General features: G+C 50.8%; 1 protein-coding gene across 1 annotated transcript; it reads right to left on the bottom strand.

The window, feature by feature from the left end:
• Positions 1-414: 414 nt before the first annotated feature.
• Positions 415-20,710, bottom strand: TNFSF8 (TNF superfamily member 8). The gene is made up of 4 exons (XM_066332470.1): positions 20,281-20,710; positions 13,652-13,697; positions 2,168-2,239; positions 415-1,491 (listed from the first exon to the last, which is right to left on the bottom strand). Exons 1-4 carry the CDS (start codon positions 20,473-20,475, stop codon positions 1,094-1,096), a joined length of 711 nt encoding a protein of 236 aa, XP_066188567.1. The 5' UTR covers positions 20,476-20,710; the 3' UTR covers positions 415-1,093.
• Positions 20,711-21,071: the final 361 nt, after the last annotated feature.

Below are 21,071 nucleotides of genomic sequence, written 5' to 3'. Positions count from 1 at the left end.
CACACTGTAAGGATGAAATTGCAAGTAAATGTCTGGGTTACTGCAATTCATGGAATAAGAGGGCCTGAGATTCTCCTTTTGTCCTGCATTCTCCAAACATTCCAGGGAGCCAAAGAAGCCCAAATACCCTCCTCTGGCCTGCTCAAACATCTCAGCTCTCAGCTGAAACTGTCTTTGGGAAAGTCTGGGCTTTGGGGAAGTGCTGGTGTTGGAGGAGGGTTTCCAGCCTGGTATGCTCTGTGTCACACAGGGACTGCCACACTGGCAGGGCAGCACTCCAGGAAAATGCATCCCAATGAACTTTGCTATTTGCCAGATTGGCAGCTCTGTTGCTGCTCTAATATTCAATGTGGAAAAAGGTCTGAGAACCCCAGGGGAGAACTCAGAGGCTGAGCACTCTGCTTAGACAAAGTCTCTGTCCCAAAGAGCTTTATATTTAAATAGAAAAGATGGATAAATAGTGACAAGGAAGACACTTGAAGGAAATGGCATAAAGTCCATAGCAGAATGCAGCCCAGAAGTATCCTGTAAATCCCGTATCTCCTATGTCCTGCCCCAGAGTTTAGCTACCAGCCTGAGAGTCAATAATTACATCATTTTTTGCTGTTGTATCATGAATCTACTCCAGAGTTGTGATTGTGTGACCATGGTAAAGGAAAGCTTTGACTACAAGCCTTTGACTGTTGGGTTTTTGGAAAGACCAGGTTAAAACACTACTCCATAAAATCGAGTTAAAGAGATTTCCCCATGTCCTGAGCACAGGAGCTGAGCCAGCAGTTTATGACCCTAAAAATCTCCTTATTGTGCATTCTTGCCATGATCTGGCTGGGTTTTAGTCTGTGTTTGCACAGAGGAACCTTTGGTGGGTCTGTGGGTTATGTGCTGGAGAGTCCAAGCATCCCACCTGGAGCCAGGGCAGCTGTCAGGTGTGGCTCTTGCAGTGTCTTTTTTTCTGGGACACTCCCAGGGATGTGAGCGTTCACCTTAGGGATGAGGCGAGGTGGGAAGTTTAAACCAAGGTGGTGCCTAGGCAAAGCAGGCTGCTGGTGTTCAGAGAAAGGGTCTGGGCAGCAGTGAGGGGTCAGGGAGCTGCTCACAGCCCATCGCTGTACCTCATAACCCCGAGAACGTTCTCGTTGGGAAGGGAAACGTCGTTCAGGAACTCAGGGTGGTTCAGTGTCACTGATATCCGGTCCTGCACGTTCAGGTGTGTCAAGTGGAGCTGGAGCAAGGTCTTAAAAGTCTTGTCCTGGCACGTTTCCGACGTGCAGAGTGTGGACAACATCTGGCTGTCCACCGTGTCGTTCACCAGGAGCTCGATCTTGAGGTCGATGGGGCTCTTGGAGCACTTGGGAAAGAGAAAGTTCAAGTGGCAGAAGATCAGGTAGATGCCCTGCTTCTTGATCACCAGCTCCTGGCTCTTGCACTGGATGGACTCACAGAGCCCCTTCTCCACCAGGCTCAGCCTGGAGCTGTTCATTGTGCTGGACACTGGAAGGAAAGCAAAGGGCTGTTAGCTCTGAGCTCCACAGACCTCCCCGCAGCCCTGGGACACTTCCGGCAGTGCTTCCTGCTAAAAGGAGACACTTGCTTAGTGGTTTCCTGCAGGAAACTCCAAGAAAACCCCCGGAAAGGCATCTGGGAGCTCACATGTGGAGGTGGGGCACTGAAAATTCCAAGGATTTACTCAGCCCTCGGGAAACCCAGGACAGAAAAATGCATGAATGTTCATCTCCATTATTTCCCCACTTGGCATTTGAAGGGAATTCACACGCATAAATATTTATGTGCTTTCCATATTCACAGAAATCAGGCAATTCATAGAGATGAACATTCATGTGCTCTCCATATTCACAGAGATTGTATAATTCGTGGAGATTTACATTCCTCTGTGTGTGTGCAGAAGGTAAATATTTATTTCCTTTTATTTTCATCAAGTTTTAAAAAAGATGTTTCTAGGATCAGATAGAGGTTTGCCAACCACATTCCAGGAGAGCTAAGGAATTTTTTTTTCCCTATAAATGCCCATATGGACAAAAAAGCTATTTTCCACTACAAAAAAGCTATTTTCCACTAAACCCAATGTGAACAACATAAGCAGCTTTTCAGACAGCTCTGAAATTTCCCTTCCCCAACCCCTTTCCCACACCCTGGACTCCTCACTGACCTCTCATGTAGGCAGCAGCTTCCTTGTGTGGGACACTCTGTAGGATCCTCAAATAATCTTCAAAGGTGTTCCCTGAAGAAAACAACAGATTAACTCATTGTTCCTAAACATTTTCTCTATTTTTTTGGTACTGTAAAATGCAGCCAGCACTTGGCACCCCACTTCCAGCATGGTTCTTACTCCTTGGCTGAGAATATCTGATCTGCCCAGGGAATTCAGGGCAGTGTCACTCAACTGGTAAATCTATAACAACTGAAAGCTCTGGCAGATTGCGGCTCTCAGCTGTGAAAAATTTAATTTCTTACCCTGCTTCTTAAAAATAGGAGTGATGGTTTTAAATTAAAAGAAAGTGCATTTGGAATAGATACAAGGAGGAATTACAGTGAGGGTGAGGAGGCCCTGGCACAGGGTGCCCAGAGCAGCTGTGACTGCCCCTGGATCCCTGGCAGTGCCCAAGGCCAGGCTGGACACTGGGGCTTGGAGTGACCTGGGACAGTGGGAGGTGTCCCTGCCATGGCAGGGGGTTGGAATTAGATGAACTTTAAGGTCCCTTCCAACCAAAACCAGTCTGGGATTCTCTGATTCTCTGAAACAGAAATTATGTGCAGGTAAGCTTAATTTAATTTAATTTAACCCAGGTTATATTTTATGGTGCAATTACAGAAAACTTTTAAACATTTAAGTGGAACATAGTTCTGAAAATGGCTCTTTGAGTAGTTTTAGCATGTTGCTCTGTTCCCTCACGGTTAAAATGTGGATTTCACCAGGACTTTGGGTTGTTCATATGGTCCTGAAGTGGTTTGGGTTGAAGGGACCTTAAAGCCCACCCAGTGCCACCCCCTGCTATGGGCTTCCACTGTCCCAGGCTGCTCCAAGCCCTGTCCAGCCTGGCCTTGGGCACTGCCAGGGATCCAGGGACTTCTCTGGGCACCAGGGACCCCAAAGCTGCTGCTGGAGAGGCCGAGCCGGGCCCGCCCCAGCCTCGCGGGTCCGAGCCCAGGGCAGCAGCCGCGCCCCGGGAATGGCCCAAATCCAAAGCGCCGGGACGGGGAAGGCACCGGGACTGCCCCTGCACAGCCCCGCGGGGACGGCTCCATCCCCGGGACCTGGGAAATACTCCATCCCCGGGACTGGGAAATACTCCATCCCTGGGACTGGGAAATACTCCATCCCTGGGACTGGGAAATACTCCATCCCTGGGACCTGGGAAATACTCCATCCCTGGGACTGGGAAATACTCCATCCCTGGGACTGGGAAATACTCCATTCCCCGGGACCTGGGAAATACTCCATCCCCGGGACTGGGAAATACTCCATCCCCGGGACTGGGAAATACTCCATCCCTGGGACTGGGAAATACTCCATCCCTGGGACTGGGAAATACTCCATCCCTGGGACTGGGGAACTGCTCCATCCCTCGGGAGTGGGAAATACTCCATCCCTCGGGACTGGGGAACTTCTCCATCCCACGCGACTTGGGAAATACTCCATCCCTGGGACTGGGGAACTGCTCCATCCCACGGGATTCGGGAACGGGTCCATCCCAGGGCATGCGGAGACTGTTCCATCCCACGCGATGCTGGGACGGCTCCATCCCACGGGATGCGGGGATTGCGGAATTCTCCATTGTACGAGATGCGGAGACTGCTCCATCCCACGGCCGAGGGATCTGTTCCCTCCCACGGCATGCGGGAACTGCTCCATCCCACGCGGCGCCGGGACGGCTCCATCCCACGGGATGCGGGGGTCGTTTCCTCCCACTGCCGCGGGGACTGCTCCATCCGCGGCCACAGGAATTGCTCCACCCGCGGCCGCGGGGACGGCTCCATCCCACGGCCGTACCCGGCACTGCAGGCGGCCGCAGCGCACCGAGGAGCCCAGTCCCATCTCCGGCATCCCGGCCCCGCATCCCGGTGTCCCAGCCCCGGCATCCCGGCCCCGTATCCCGGTGTCCCAGCCCCGGCATCCCGGCCCCGCATCCCGGTGTCCCAGCCCCGGCATCCCGGCCCCGCATCCCGGTGTCCCAGCCCCGGCATCCCGGCCCCGCATCCCGGTGTCCCAGCCCCGGCATCCCGGCCCCGCATCCCGGTGTCCCAGCCCCGGCATCCCGGCCCCGCATCCCGGTGTCCCAGCCCCGGCATCCCGGCCCCGCACCCCGGTGTCCCAGCCCCGGCATCCCGACACTGCACCCCTGTGATCCACGTCCTGCATCCCAGACCCAGCTCCCCACTTCTCCTCCTTGCGTTTCACCTCCTTTCCGTCCATACGCCCACCTGCCATCTCCTCTCTGTAAGTTTTTCCTCCTTCCACTCTACTGGATGTTCAGTTAATGGCATGGATTATCCATTCCTGGCAGTGCCCAAGGCCAGGCTGGACACTGGGGCTTGGAGCAGCCTGGGATAGTGGAAGGTGTCCCTGACCATGGCAGGGGGTGGAATGGGATGAGTTTTAAGGTCCTTTCAAACCCAAATCATCCTGGGATTCAGTCAATGATTCTGTGATTATTCTGTCTTTATTCTGTACGACACAGAATTGTCCCCAATGTCTGCAGGTGGATGGACACTCAGACAAGGTAAAGATTCAGGAAAATAGTGAATATCCCAGTGCTGCAGCCTGACAGGTGAATGGTTATTTCTCCTGGCATTTCCTCTCTACATCTTCTGGCCCTGCTATGGCTGTGGAAGTGCCCAGGAGCTCCAATGGCAAACTGGGAATTCTCTGTTTCATTCCACAGCTTAACACCAAGAATAAAGCAGGAAGGATTTTTAGTAAAGCCTTATCAAATTGGGCTCCTTCTCCCAGGGTACACACACCTCCAGAGTTTTCCTGCGACTCAGTTTATAAAACTGATATCATAACTCCCAACCCTACAACTGGTCTGAAGGACCAGTTAATGCACAAAATTAAGTCCTGCTAAAACCCAACACTGGATGCTGTGTCATGATCCTCACATGTCCCACTCTGCTCTCTGCTGCTGTGGCCTCACCTCAATCCCTGGGGCAAATTTTGAGAGTTGCAATAAAAGAAAGATCTAAAGGTGTGAGAGTGTCCAGAGGAGGGACAAGGGGCTGGGGAAGGGTCTGGAGGGCCCATGAGGAGCAGCTGAGGCACTGGGATGGTTCAGCTGGAGCAGAGTGAGGGCAGAGCTCCCCGGGGGCTGCAGCTCCTCCCGAGGGGCAGCTCCAGCTCTGCTCTGGGCCAGGGACAGGAGCCAGGGAAGGGCTGGAGCTGGGCCAGGGCAGGCTCAGGCTGCAGAGCAGGGAAAGGTTCTTCCCCCAGAGGGTGCTGGCACTGCCCAGGCTCCCCAGGGAATGGGCACGGCCCCAAGGCTGCCAGAGCTCCAGGAGCCTTTGGCCAGCGCTGCCAGGGATGCCCAGGGTGGGATTGGTGGGGCTCTGGGCAGGGACAGGGGCTGGGCTGGGTGATCCCTATAGTCCCTTCCAGCTCAGGATATTCTGTGATCTTGATTCTAACAAGAATTCTATTTATATGCAGAGTGAGATAAGGATCTTAGGTTTCACAGGATTCCTGAAACTGGGGGTAATGATAAGAGATTCAAATCTCCAGACTCTTGCTGTATCTAGATGACCTCATTTCTAAGGGAGTCTTTGATAATGAGGATAGATAAATCAGGGAGAAGCTGTCCCCAAGTCCCCCTGGCTGGAGAGGCTGGTGAGGTGTGCATTGCACCCTTTGCACTTTGCACTGGAGACGGGAATTGTGGATATCTTGAAAAAATTGCAATATTTCTCTGATTTTAGTAGTTTAAGGACTTTTGTGGTGAGCAGGAGCTCACTGCTCTCCAAGAATGAGTAAGTTGTGTACCCAAGTCCCTTCACCATTCTGGAAATCCCCAAAGAAAAACCAGAGGCAGCTTTCCTGGTGTTAGTCATGTCAATCTAGTATTTTAGGGCACAGGCACTGCAGAGATGTGGAGATATGACATAGGATGGGCAAAAAGACCTTCTGGCCCTTATTTCAGCTAAAGCTGTTATGGTGATAACAAGCTGAACACATCCAACAGCCCAGACCCACTCACAGTCCATGTGTCCTGCAGGAAGGGAGAGATTATTTACAGAAACTCAGTGGCATTTAGGGGGTTTACCCTCCAAAGGCTGAAAATCCCCTGCTGCACAAGCAGCCTGTGCAGGCTGCAGCCCTGCAAGCTCTGCCAAGCCAGGTGCTGAACCCGCCCAGAAACTGCCCAGACCTGCCCTGACCTCGGGGCCTGAGCTGCTCAGGGTGTCCCTGGCACCTCTAAAGATCTCCCCTCTCTGACCTGGCTGCACTTTGCATTTCTGGAGCTGCACTTCACGTTTATTGGTGTCAGCAAATTTGGTGTGCCTGCTTTTAAATTCGGTGACATCAGCTGCATTAGTCAGAAGGGAAATTATGAAAAAAAAAATTGTTGTAAAGAGACAGATCTGGTCCTCGCTTTGCTGAGGCAGCTTGTAACTGTTTTCTGCTTTTATTTCTCAAGCTGATTCTTTTATCTGAAACATTTCAGCTCAAGCCAAGAGAGGCTGAATTTACCAGGACTGATCAATGGACGTGCTCACGTTGCCTAATTGGCTTTGCACGAGTCATGGTGTAAATCAGAGATAATCCCTCTGCAATCAGTGGGATTACATGAGTTTAAAAATACTGCGAGGAGGAGGAAAGACAAAGCTACATTTAGGGTTAAGGACCAAGGGGACCACCCTGGATTCAGTGTGGGCTGTGAGGGACAGACACTGCACATCTGCTCCTTCAAGGGAAGCTGCTGGTATGGGAGGGTTGTCAGGGGGAAGCCCCAAAGAAGGTATAAAGGTCACTTATTTTTATCTTTTTGACCCCTTCTACAGTAGGATGGGCATCCAGAGTGTGCAGCCCCAAGGAAAAGAGCCTGGCTGTTCCCAGGAGCTTCATGCAGCTTTTCCCCACTGTGCCTGGTGCCCTAAGTTTGAGTTTTCACGTATTTCAGACTCTGTGGTGCCCAGGGATGCAGCTCTGAGCTCACAGTCAGTGTCACTCAGCTCTGCACACAGCAGGGACACAAAACAAATCCTTCTCCTGCTGCACACCAAGGACAACTTTCAGCCCAAAGGCACAAACAAGGGTGGGCTGGAGGGAGGAACAAGCAGGATGGGACCTCACAGCCTGGAGCTGGAATGGGACAATTAAACCACAATATGCAAATAAACCAAAACTTATAAAATTGTGAGACCTCCTGACTGTTTGTCCATTTTGTGAGCATTTTGTGACCATTTGGGTGTCAGGCTCTGTCCTGCACAAGCTGTACCCTAAAGGCCTTTCAGTAAATATCTACTTTATTCTGTGGCTCTGCTCAGTCTCTGTTCCAGCTCAGCCTTCCCAAGGCATCAAGCCCAAGGAGTTGTAAAACAGGACTGTGAAGTGGATCTCAGAGAAGCTGCAACTTCACTGAGCCCCCAGGATTTCCCCCTGAGATGCAAAATGAACCCCTGAGGATGTCTCAGAGCATCAAAACACAGCAGCCCCGTGTCCAGGCAGGAGGGAGCCCAGGGCTCAGGGACACAGGGACACAAGGGCTGCTGCCAGACCGGTCCAAGAGGATGTGGCTGTGCTGAGGAAAGTTCCCTCTGCTGGCTGCCTCAGTTTCCCCACCTCAGAGATGGCTCTGACAGGAGCACCAGCAAAGGGCACTGAAACCACGAGCTGAAAGTGGCTCTGTCAGCATGGAAGGTGCTGCTACCAGACATGGAAAGCCCCTCGAGTGGGGCTCCTGAGGCTTGTCCTGCTCCCAGCCATCCCTTGGTGACATTCCACTGCCATGGGGGTGGGGGCTGAGTGTGGGCAGGCACAGGAGCAGGGCAAAACCCTCAATTATTTCATGAAGTAAAGCAGTAAAAGCAGGCAGCAAACAGCTTCTGATTCCTCTGTGACCCCCGTGGATTTCAGTGCTCATGGTTAGGCCAGGTGATGTCACACGACTCTGTCAGCAAGCTGGAGTTAGCAGAATTTGCCTCATTTTAGTTCTCAGCAGCATAAAGTCTGAGAAATAAAACATGAAAAGTCTGAAAATTAGTTACAGGGACTTTAGGGAGTCCCTGCAGCTAATCTGAACTCTCCTGCCAGTTCAGTGCCCTGCAAACAGCAGCCAAAGGACTGGCCCAGCCTGTGATGCTGTGACAAGTGGCAGCTGTGTGACACCCCCTCCTGGCTCCGTGACAGAGCTCTGGGCTGTGCCTGTCACACACACACTGAGAGCCCCAGGGCTGCCACTCTGGTCTGGAGGTGACTGAACTCAGCTGCCAAATTTCCTTCCGAAAGAAGAAACCAAAGAAATATCCCTTTTCCCCCCCACCAAATTTAGGAGGAACCTCTTATGAACTCCTCACTGCACACTTGAATACTGCCAGACCTGTGGAGTTCCAGTGTAACATTCAGTAAAAACTCTTCACGTCTCTGCCTGCTTGTCAGTGTAGCAGAGGTCACATAATGTCATGAGCTGTTCATATATATTTGTGTGTGTGTGTATTCATATGTATTTATATATATTCACTTTTAGCTTGTGTTTAAGTATTGGAGAGAGGGAAGAGCCAACACTGAGCATTCTGAGCAGCACCAATCATCCCATCTGCGATGAGCTCAGCCCTCAGCCCACTCTGGATGTGTGTGGGGCATTTCCCCGGATGCAGGAGGACTCTGCACTCTTTGTAGCATTTACAAGCCCAGGCTTGCCCAGATTTTCAAACTGAGAAGCACAACTCCTCTGCCCTGACCTCCCAGGACAGACAGACCTCAGGCAGGGTCACATTTCTGCGCACAGACACCTCCCTGGGCTGAGGCTGAGAAGGGAAAAACCTTTATGGCCAAAGTGTGAAATATCTGTTTCTGAGGAACCCACCGTGATGGGATTGTTATCTAATGCCCCACAATGTCATCACAGAACCACAAGGACACTGAGATTGGAAAAGACCTCCAAGATCATCAAATCCAACCTGTGCCTGGTCCCCACCTTGTCCCCAGGGCACTCAGTGCCACCTCTATCCCTTCCTTGGGCACCTCCAGGGGTGGGGACTCCAAACCTCCCTGGGCAGCCCCTGCCAAGGCCTGAGCACCCTTTCCATGGGGAAATTCCTGCTGCTGTCCACTCTGAGCCTCCCCTGGCCCAGCCTGAGGCCGTTCCCTCTCCTCCTGTCCCTGTTCCCTGGAGCAGAGCCCGACCCCCCCGGCTGTCCCCTCCTGTCAGGGACTTGTGCAGAGCCACAAGGTCCCCCCTGAGCCTCCTTTTCTCCAGGCTGAGCCCCTGTCCCAGCTCCCTCAGCTGCTCCTCATAGTGTTGGGATCAGATTTAGTTGCAGAAGGCCAAACTGTCCTCTGAGACATTGCTGCAAATCTGAAAAGACTCCTTGGCTCATTGGCTTCAGCCTGATTTTCTCTACAGTAGCAGGTTTGTGCTATTAATATAATATTGTCACCTGCATTATAATTATTTCTCAGGGCCAGAGTTTTATTTGGGAACCTTTTTCCCATTGCACCTCAGAGCAGGGTGCTGGATTTCTTTTCCTGGTCTGTGCAGTGCCAAAGAAAAATACCTACAAATATATAGTGTGTGTGCTTGTTCATTTGTATCTGCAGGATTTTCGGTTTTTTTGCTTTTGTAAATGAGAAGATATTTTGATACCAAATCTTTGCAGCTCAAATAACAAGAAAAGCCATCAGCCCAGGGTTACACAATTCCCAGGGAAATGAGGCTTGGAGAGGCCAGCAAAGAGATGATAAGGGCTGTACCTTTCCAGGTCATCAATTTGTCTGTGAGTTCATTTTCCCTCTAAAAAAGGAACATAACAATACCCCTCAGATCCAGACTAATACATGATTTGTCATTTGTGAAATGGGGATGAGTTTCTGCAGAGAAATGCTTCCACAGAAAGAACATTTCACAAACACTTAGTTTGTGATGGATTTAATTCCTTCCCCTCGTTGCTCAGGTACTGCACCGACAGTGGCACGGAGGGTTGGAGGAGACTGATCCCATTTTTCACACAAACATTTAATGAGCTGACACCGCACTGCTCTCAGCCTGTGCCTGTGGATCCCTGCCACCCATCCATTGGAGTCTGACAGCTGAGTCAGGGCTGGAAACATCCCATAAATCTGCTTTAGTGCCCACTGGTGTTTAGTTAACAATAGAACACAATCTCATTGGAGATTGAAATTAAATCATTGCATTTTCCTGCTGTAATAAGACACAATTAATTCAGTGCTGTGCCTGGGTCTGGGCTGGTGCCCGTTGGCATCTCAGTGAAATCTCTGCCTGAGCCACCTCAGCTGGACCTGGCACAGAATTGTTGTGTCACAGGATCATGGACTGGTTTGGATTGGGAGGGACCTTAAAGCTCATCCATGGCCAGGGACACCTCCCACCATCCCAGGGTGCTCCAATCCCTGTCCAGCCCGGCCTGGGACACTTCCAGGGATGGGGTTTTGTCCCCCAGAGCATCCCTGAGATGGTGGCACTGACACAGGCTGGAGCTGGAGCTGGAGCAGCTGAGGCACTGGGATGGTTCAGCTGGAGCAGAGTGAGGGCAGAGCTCCCCGGGGGCTGCAGCTCCTCCCGAGGGGCAGCTCCAGCTCTGCTCTGGGCCAGGGACAGGAGCCAGGGAAGGGCTGGAGCTGGGCCAGGGCAGGCTCAGGCTGCAGAGCAGGGAAAGGTTCTTCCCCCAGAGGGTGCTGGCACTGCCCAGGCTCCCCAGGGAATGGGCACGGCCCCGAGGCTGCCAGAGCTCCAGGAGCCTTTGGCCAGCGCTGCCAGGGATGCCCAGGGTGGGATTGGTGGGGTCTGGGCAGGGACAGGGGCTGGGCTGGGTGATCCCTTCAGTCCCTTCCAGCTCAGGATATTCTGTGATCTTGACTCTAAGTAAGAGAAGCCCAAGGTCTGGAGAGTCCCAGACTCACAATTACCTTTTCTGCAGCTGTATTTTTTCAGCATTTGGGCACCCTTTACTCCATTCTGGGTAACTTTCAATCCGTGGGTTTTCTCTCCCGTGCCAATTCTAACCATGCAGGAGCCCTGCTTCATGGCTACAAACACACCAAATTCCCTCTGGGCTGCCTGGGAGGCAGAATGGATCCAAAATTTAATCCACAGCAGCTCCAGCCTCAGCACAGTCCCCACCTGAGTGTTCCCCCTGCTCCTGGCAGCAGTAGCCACAAGTCCCTGCCTGGTTGCCAGCAGGCAGCAGCTGACAGAGCTCCCTGTGAGGGGCCCTCAGTAGATTACCCACTGGGTATATTAATTAATAAGCTCTGCTTTATGCATTTTAAGAGGAAAATAAAAGGCCCTGACAATCTGCTCACACTTGAATGTTTTGTTACTCTCCAATAGAGACTGATGGGCACTGAGGGCTGGGCTGGGAGAACATTAAATCCACTAAAACCAGCTTTCAGCAGCTCTTCCTGGGCAGGCTCTCACTGCCAGCTCCCCTTTCATCCTCCAGTAATGGCATCATCTCAGACTGAGCAGCAGAATTTGGAAATTCAGAGCAAAAGGATGCCTGGGATTGATATGGAGCTAAAGACTGAAATGTTCTGGCTGGTGAAACAGCATCCTGGCCATACCTGGAGAAGAGCACATTGCTGTTACCTGGCACCAGCCAGCTGCTGGTGAGGAGAAAAAAATAACTGCACAAGTTGCCTGAGCTGAAATAAAGTCATATATATATATAAATATATATAAATATATATGTATCTGGTTGCTATATATAGTTTATATATGGTATATGTATATGTATAGATATGATTTTCTTTCATATAAATATAAATATAAATATAAATATAAATAGAAATAGAAATAGAAATAGAAATAACTCTAAATGGACTTTTGGACCAGTGACAGCTCTCTCCCTGCCCTGAAAATGCCCCTACCCCTTTTGCTTTGTTTTGAAAAGTACTGACCTACAGGTACAACCTCTGTGGCTCCTCCTCTGTGGATCATAAGGCTCCACACCCTGAGATCCTGCTCTATTTCTGAGCTTCTTCAGGCACAAAATAAAGCACGAAAAGACTTGAGAAAGACTTCAGAAGATTTAAGGGGATGTGTAGGTTGCTAGAGAGAGCAGAGTGTGTGTTTAGCATGCCTTAGGGAGAGCCTAAGGAGAAAACTCCTCCAGGTTACAGGAATTTTAAAACATATAAAAAGTGATGGCCAGGCAAGATGTGAAGCTCTCAGGAAGGACATGGTGACACGCAGGGACTGCTGTGGGAGCTGTGGGCTGAGAAACAATCCCAGTGTGGGAGAGTCATGGATTCAAAGTTACCCAGAACGGAATAAAGGGTGCCCAAATGCTGAAAAAACGCAGCTGCAGAAAAGGTGATTGTGGGGCTGGGGCTCTCCAGACCTTGGGCTTCTCTTACTTAGAGTCAAGGAATCAGAGGATATCCCGAGCTGGAGGGACCCCCAGGATCCAGCCCAGCCCCTGTCCCTGCCCAGACCCCACCAATCCCACCCTGGGCATCCCTGGCAGCGCTGGCCAAAGGCTCCTGGAGCTCTGGCAGCCTCGGGGCCGTGCCCATTCCCTGGGGAGCCTGGGCAGTGCCAGCACCCTCTGGGGGAAGAACCTTTCCCTGCTCTGCAGCCTGAGCCTGCCCTGGCCCAGCTCCAGCCCTTCCCTGGCTCCTGTCCCTGGCCCAGAGCAGAGCTGGAGCTGCCCCTCGGGAGGAGCTGCAGCCCCCGGGGAGCTCTGCCCTCACTCTGCTCCAGCTGAACCATCCCAGTGCCCTCCAATCTCCCATTCTCCACCTCTGGATGAACACAGAACTTCATTTCCCTGCAGTGCTGGAGGCTCTTGGCATCTCCTGCCCTCTGGGACTGGGCACAAACCTGCATTTGGCAGGAGTCAGACGTTGGTGCTGAGAGCAGGTGAGGCAGGGCCAAGGGCATGAACAGTCCTGAGCTGTGCTGAGGCAGAGCAGAATCTGGGTGAATTTCCTCTCCTAGACAGATTTTCTTATTTCAGCCTCCCTGTGCTCATACTCTGCCTGTTTAATGCCTTGCTTTATGCCTTTGGTTGCTTTTCTCCCCTTGTCCCTTCTCGACCCAGCCATTCCCTTCTCCCTTTCCCCCTCAAACTAGGAGCTGTTTTGGAATATGTGGAACACATTTTCTCCCCTCCCTCGTGAAGATGAGGACTTTACACACATTTGCAAGACCCAGCACTTAAAATAAGACCTTAAAATCAGAGTGATGTTCATATCTCCTGGCGAAAAGCTCTTTTGAATAGACACCCCAGGGCACAGTCAGAAATATTTGTTATTTCCTCAGCCAAGCACTGGTTCCTGGATGTACTGAGTAATTTGAAGGCTTTTTTTTAGTTTCATTTTTTTACTACTACTTTGTCTCTTCACCAAGAGGAGCCTTTATTGGAAATGTTAAGAGGTGCACAGTTGGCTTATTTGTGACCCTGGGCAATATTTGCATTGCAGATACGACAAATTGCCTGCATTGTTTAGGGCTCTTACCTGTCCTGATGGGGTTTTTGACGCCCTCCATGGCAGGATCAGCTGCCTGAAAGAGAAGAAAGAGAAGAGATGGATTCTTCTGGGTGTAGGAAATACACATTCCATGTGCAGCTGTGGATCTGAAACATTTCTGGTTTTTTTCTAACATAGAAAATCGACATTTCTGACGCAGCCAGATTCTCTCAGTGCAGTAAGAAAATTATATGGGTTCTGTTTGGGCTCTTCCAGAAGGACAAGTCCTAAAAGTCCCTCTCTGTGGTTTGCAAGGCTTGGAGAGAGGAGGAGAGAGTAGGACTGGGCAACCTGGAGAGTCAAGTGCTGGAAGAGATCATTAAAGCTGTCGAGCCCCAAACGGGTCTGAGCACAGCAGTGATGTCCTGCCTCACCTCTCCTCCTGCTTCTTGCTGAGATGTAAAACCAGGGGTGAAAATGGCACAGGAAATCATGCTCAGTCAGCATGACATAAGAAATTCTCAGAAAACCAGCTGCAGGGGTGAATGGCAGCACGACTCCTTTGATGACACCTTTCTGTCACCCAGACACACACCCCAGAGTTCCTGGCAGCTCATAATTGTCCAGCAACGCCCTCAGGGAGCAGAATGTTCTCCCAACAGCTGACGAGAGCACTGGGAGTTGGTCACTGAACGTCACATCCCTTCAGTGGCACACTGGGTGACCCCACAGGGATTGCAGTGTCAGGAGTGGGGTTTGCTCAGCCGGGGCTGAACCAGCTCCTCACACGTGGATACAAATCACCTGGACTAATTGTGCAGGTTAATCAGGGCAGGCCCAGCTTAGCACACTGCTCTCTGGGGTTGGGAGGGATCCATTAGGATCATCAAATCCTTCTCCCTGCTCCTCACTTACCTAAAATGAAACCATAGGGCTAAAGACCTTTTCCAGCTCCTCCTTGAGCCCTGGCAGACTCAGTGCTCTGAGCACTTCCCTGGGGAGCCTGGCCAGTGACCCACCAGGACGTCCAGCAAGAAGAAATTTGGGAAGCTCTACCAGCTTTAAGTGAACATGTGATATCTCCTGGGAGAAACTGGGCACCCCTGTGGTGGGAACAGCTCCATCCAGAGTGGTGTTACAGCACAAACCCCTCATTTCTGCGTGTGAAGTGGATAAACAGGTGGTGTGGGGAGAAGGATAGTGGTTGCACAGGGAGAGAAGCTGTGTTGGGTCTGTCTGTGGTACTTAATGTTCTAATTTTAAATCTTTAGGAAGGTTTTTGATTAGATTTTGGCTTCACGTGGCCGTGTTTTGAACAGCAGTGAAGTGTGGAGCTGCACCTGCTCCCAGCAAAGAGCTGTCATCCTTTGGTCTGGTGCCAAATGCTGTGTGTCCTGCAGAGGTGGCAGAGCTGCCCCCAGGAGCACTGGGCAGTGACAGGTTAATGGCTGGACTCACTGATCTTCGGGCTCTTTCCCATTTAAATGATTCTGTGATTCTCCAGGAATGTGGAGATCTGTAATAGGTTTGTTTTCTCTGCCCACACCTGTGTAAGGCACGGCAGAGTCACTGTAGTGCCAATATTCCTCCTTCCTGAGCTGTGCAGGATGAACAGGAACCTGGAGAGGTAATTTGAAAAAAAAACAGATATTTCCAAGCTTTTTGTCCCTGACACAAGATCCTCCCTTGGGAACTCTCATGGATCTCATCAGGGCTCACCAAATGTTAAAGTGAGCAGGGTTTGGGAAGCACCCCCAGGAATCTCTGCCAGGACCTGTCAGCCCCTTCCTTTGCCCCTGCCCTGGGCTGTTGTCTCACACACACTCAGGGCACAGGGAAGTGTTGCTGTTCAGTGCAATATCTCAACATTCCTGCTCTCTGTGGAGAATGCAGGATATTTCAGGTGACAGAAAAAGGATGCTCTGCCCCCAGTGAGATTGCACTCAATGAAATCAGCCAGGGAGGTGTTTGCCTTGCTGGTGGCTCAGAGCCTGCTCCACACTCGAGGCATAAAAACCAAATTAAAATGGACTACAGGCATTGTGTTCTCACCTGGGAAGGCTCCCAGAGAGTAAAACCAGCACAGACCAAAGCAATTTATTTTAGTGACAACTGAGTAGATACTGAAATAAACCTTTAGGACATCCTTTGAAATATTACTGCTATTATTTCTTTCTTTTCCAGCAGCAAGAATATCACATGTAGTGCTGTCATTTGGAATGCAAAGACACACACAGGAGGAGCCCAAACAGATTAAATTCTCCAGTGCCAGCTCAGAAAATATTCAAGACAACACATTTCACCCTGTCTAGAGTGATCTTGGGGCTGGTGATGAAGGACCTCAGTCTTTACTCAGCAAGCAGAATAATTTGAGTTTGCTTTATTAGAGAAAATGATAATCAGGTGCCAGTGAAAGTGATTTATTTCTTCTTTCTCTTAATCATTTCACAAGAAATTTTCTCAAGCTGAGGCAGACTAAAGGGTCATTCTAAATTCCTGGGTCACAACAGTGAACATTCATTGAACCAGACACCTCTGACCCCTGTGAGGGTGGCACAGGGTGCCCAGAGCAGCTGTGGCTGCCCCTGGATCCCTGGCAGTGCCCAAGGCCAGGCTGGACATTAGGGTTGGAGCAGCCTGGGGCAGTGGGAAGTGTCCCTGCCCATGGCACTGGATGAGTTTTAAGGTCCCTTCCAACCCAAACCAGTCTGGGATTCTTTGGAGTCTTTATCTACCTCTAGAGAGTCCAAGGAAATTCCCCCAAACCACAAGCCCCATCACGGGTCTGGGCCAGGGCTCCCCAAGGGCATCTCCACATGGCAGCTCCAGGGGGAAGAGCTCTTTGCTCCCCTGCCCTCAAAGGAAACCCTTCAGGTTAAAAAGAAGCCCCAAGGCTCTCCTGTGTTTCTGCTCAGCTTCAAACCACCCTGATTTCAGCAGGAATTTCCCCATGGAAAGGGTGCTCAGGGCTTGGACCTGCCCACGGAGGTTTGGAGTCCCCATCGCTGGAGGTGCCCAAGGAATTCCTGGAGGTGGCACTGAGTGCTCTGGGGACAAGGTGGGGACCAGGCACAGGCTGGATTTGATGATCTTGGAGGTCTTTTCCAGCTTCGATGATTGTGGGATTTATTCTGTTACCCAGCTCTGGCTGGGGAAGGAGGTGGGGGCATTTCGTCCAGAGGTGCTGAGATGCAAAGGTTGAAGCCAGGCTGACAAGTGCAGAAAGCAGAGCACTGTCCCCTGGGCCCCGGGTGAAAATCAGTTTTTCCTGTGCTGACCAAAGCTATTGAAGTGGCAGTTCCAGGCAGCAGGTGACTGTCACTGCACAGAACACCCAGAGCAAGAGCTGGCCCAGGGCAGTTTTCTCCTAAAATGCCTCCGTGGATTTCCTGTGGTGCTCAATGAGTGGGAAATCTGCTTTTAGAAGAATTTTCAGTACTTTACTTTAATTTAATTTTTAAAATTTTCTTTTATTTTCCTGTCTGTCAAGGTTGCCACAAGAGGGGGCTGCCTGAGTGGGGCACCCGGGGCCAAAATGAGTTTTTAGGAGACATAAAACCCCAATGAACAGAGCAGGGTCCTGCTGGGTGCTGTATGAGTCATTCACAAACCTACTGCTAAAGGTTCTTAACAGCCTTGAACAGCAGATCAGCAAATAGCAAAACCTGCTCTGACCTTTACTATTCACCACACTGGTGATGAAAAGGTTTTCTCACACAATTTAGAGGTTTAATATCTGAAGTCTACGAAATCCAGAGCAGTGATGGACTAACCCAGTCAGCGGACTCTGGACAGTCACACAGAATTTGTAATGGGAGGCCCAAGTGTTTGATGAACCTTCCTGCACAGCACCAGACTTGTGAGGGTCTGTGTGCCTTAAAATGACATTTTCCAGCCCTCCCTGTCCTATTCTCTGTCACTGGTTTCACATCTCCCTCTCTATAGGCACAAGAATCTCCAGGGGTGTGTATATACACATACATCCAGCAGTGAATGCAGCAGGCAGAGGGGGGGAGGGTTGAACACACTTATAAACAATGTAAGAAGAAAAATGATGGCTCCAGACCACCTTACAGAGACTGTTCTCATCCCAGAGGAAAATTGAGTCACTTGTGAAAGATCAACAATGGCCTGAAGCCAAGTGGTTCTGCAGATGAGAGCTGAAGAAATGAACTGACTTCGGCACTGGAAATAATTCCAAAAAAACAGAGTTTAGCTCTAAAACTGACCCTTCCCAGATGTGGCAGTAACGTGCTGTGCCACCCTTCTTAAAAACAGGGCGTAAAGGAAATTTCTTGGGGTGCTGGAAAGTGGGGACGTGTGGTAATGTCTGTCAGAGGTGCTGTAGGATTCAGAGAAGCAGCTTTGAATCATAGTTGCCTTTTCCCCTTCTTCGTTTCCTTTCTTTGGAGCACCCAGATTGTGGGGGCTGCAAGTGCCTGCTTTCTGCAGAGTTTGATTTTCCTTTTCCAGTCTGTCTTCCTACAACTTCAATTAGGCAATTATGAATTCATCAAAAGGCAGCCTGTGGTGGGGGCAGGGACAGTGTGATGTTGTCACCACAAGGCTCTGAATGCTGTGGCACCCAGGGGTGCAAGCCCTGCATTGTCCCTGTGACCCTCAAACCCCCCTTGGAATAGAGGGAAATAAAAGCTCAGCATAAGGAGGATGGGAAGTTGCCCCTAAACTCAGGGACCCCTCACACAATCCAGCTGAAAACATCTGGAGGGAAAAGCTGATTGTCCCAAGGAGATAATCACACAAAATGTTGGGTTTTTTTGTCATATTATATAGAAAATAACGAAGAATAAGTCTGATCCCTACAGCAGCTGGGTGTGCACAGGGCTCCAGGGATCCCCCAGCCCCTGAGGTCCTGGCAGGCAGTGCTGGGGATGCTCAGCCCAACCACGGCTGATTCCCAAAAGGTTCTGTGCCCAGCCTGTGACAGTGCAGCCAAGGGCTGAGGGGGTTTTGGAGCAAGCCTGCAGTTCCCTGTGGAGCCTGTCCCCCAGAACCAACACTCCTTCTCTGCTCTGGGGCTTCAGGAGCAGCCACAGATGGGCGATGGCTGCTCTGCCTCTGAACTCCCTGAGAGCAAAACACAAAGCTGTGTCTTACTGCCAAATTCTCCTCAAAGCGTAAAATTGCTGCTTGATTTTATTTGTTCCTCACACCCCTCAGCTTTGTATTTCCTCCTTCAGCCAAGCTTGTTTTCAAAGCAGCTGCAATGGTGTCATTACTCTTTTAAGTCAAAACCTTAGCTCTTTCAGCAATCCTGTTCCTTTGGCAACTCCTGTAACTGCTTTATCCTGATGGAGAGGTGATTTAATGCTGGCTTCCATAATCAGTACAAATGAAAGCCTCATTATACAGCAAAGCTGTGGCAAGTCTGTAATTACCTCGACTGTTATTTTAAAGATTTCCCCTGATATCCCACTATTTCTCACTTAAAAAGGCTCATGTCTCATGTTAACTGTCCTCAAAGTGCTTCTCTTCTGGGAGAACACTGATTACAGTTACTGATTCCTCTCTTGAAGGAGTATCAGTCAAGCCTTCCTGGTTTAATTTCTGGGTAATGTGCATACACGGGCACACAAATTGCACAGGGCAAATTTAGCAAGAGAAAATATTGAGTCCAAGGATCATATTTTGTTTTCCATGGCCAGTTCCTCCAGCAGCCCTGAGCTGGAGCTCTCCCTCTATGAACAATAGTGAAGGTACCTCAGCACTTTGGTTTTTGCAATAAGATTTCAGAGCCTATAAAACTTTTAACCCGGCATTTTACCTTGGTAAAGTTGATGGGAATGCATCTACAAGGTCCAAAATTCAGTTTTTATCCTCACAACCATCTATCTCTGCTCTGGCTGTCTCTGGTTCCCCATCAGCCCCAGATCCATTTGAGAGCAATTTTTTACTTTAAGAAGTGACTGCTGGTAGAGGGAAGAGTTGTTTTTGTGTGTGACCTTGTGTCCCTGATATCCTTTCTAAACTCTGGTGGTGCATTAAAAATCCCACCCAAGGCAGGACTGAGGGGACAGGGGGCACGAGGGGGTTCCTTGGCCCCCACCAGTGCTCTGGGTGCTCCAGGACAGCTCTGCCTCCCCTCATCAGCAGGCAGCAGCACAGGATGGCACACAGAGCTGTGGCTTGTCCCCTGCTGCAATCCATTTCAGGGGACCAGAGCAGACAAAACCCTCTCAAACACTTGTTTGCTCTCCAAAGAACCAACAGGAGACACACACCAAACCAGCAGGGACAGAGGCTGCTTGGCACCTTGGATCAGGAGCTTTCTCTTTCCATTTGCAGAGTAGGAATTGTCAGGAATAAAGGTTGTCTGTGGAGAAAGGTCCTCTTTTCCTGAAGTTCTTTTATCTGTGCTTCATCTTTCCCCTAATTCATATGTGTGTGATTTATAACAGAGATAGGAACTGTTCTTCTGGCCACGGGATGGAAAAGGGAAGGGAAGAGTTGGGGAGAGAAGAGAAGAGAAGAGAAGAGAAGAGAAGAGAAGAGAAGAGAAGAGAAGAGAAGAGAAGAGAAGAGAAGAGAAGAGAAGAGAAGAGAAGAGAAGAGAAGAGAAGAGAAGAGAAGAGAAGAGAAGAGAAGAGAAGAGAAGAGAAGAGAAGAGAAGAGAAGAGAAGAGAAGAGAAGAGAGAAGCAATGGCTCAATCCCTTACCGTCCTCTGGACGACCAGGACCATGATGGTGGCCAAGGCGAAGATGAGCAAGGCGCTCAGGACGGCGATGATGAAATACAAACAGACTCTGTTAGTGGCTCCAAGCCTCCGGGAAACAGTGTCTTCATTCACATTCATGGCTGATTCATGCGAGTCCTTCTCCTGAGAAAGTGTTTGCTCTGGTGGCTGGCACATTCTTATATAGCTCTCCAGGCACCGATCTGTGTCTCCCCTCGGTCGGCTTCAAGTTGCAGCCCATCTCTGCTCCTGGCAGGATTTTCCCCCTTCATCCTGGCTCATGTGATCCGGAAAAAAAAACTTCATCACTTGCTGTACAAAGAGAGAGGGCCCCGGGGGCGTGAGGCAGGACGGGGCTGTGAGCAGGGGAAGGAGCTTCATGTTGTTGCTCAGGGATTTCTCGGCCGAGGTGCCGCGCTGCTGCCGGCCTTCTGATGTCAGCAGGAGAACAGACACCGCCCCGGCCCGGCCGCCCCGCCGCGGCTCGGTGAAATGGGGAGATATGCAAATTCTCTTTCATTTTACACTCGGGCCGGCTGCAGTCGGCCTCAGGGAGTCTCCCCGAGCGGGCTCTGCCTTCCTGTTGTGCGCTGAAACCTCCGCTGCTGCCAGCGGGGAGCGATCTGAGGGGCTCTGCATTGCCGCGGGGCCCTGAGGGACGGCACGGCCCGGGCCCTGAGGGACGGATGGAGCTGGCCTGGCCTGGCCTTCCCTGTCCTTCCCTGCCCTGTCCTTCCCTGGCCTGTCCTTCCCTGCCCTGTCCTTCCCTGGCC

Source organism: Sylvia atricapilla, chromosome 19, assembly GCF_009819655.1.
Source record: "Sylvia atricapilla isolate bSylAtr1 chromosome 19, bSylAtr1.pri, whole genome shotgun sequence".
Classification (NCBI taxonomy): domain Eukaryota; kingdom Metazoa; phylum Chordata; class Aves; order Passeriformes; family Sylviidae; genus Sylvia; species Sylvia atricapilla.
Note: the sequence above shows the minus strand (reverse complement) of the source record. Positions and strands in the feature narration are given on the sequence as shown.

Bases quoted from the DNA above. Each gene is read 5' to 3' on its own strand.
- TNFSF8 (XM_066332470.1), bottom strand. From the start codon at position 20,475: ATGTGCCAGCCACCAGAGCAAACACTTTCTCAGGAGAAGGACTCGCAT. The intron at 13,698-20,280 runs GTAAGGGATTGA...CTTCTCTTTCAG, and splicing joins TCCTGGTCGTCCAGAGGACG to GCAGCTGATCCTGCCATGGA. The intron at 2,240-13,651 runs GTAAGAGCCCTA...TGTTTTCTTCAG, and splicing joins CAAAAACCCCATCAGGACAG to GGAACACCTTTGAAGATTAT.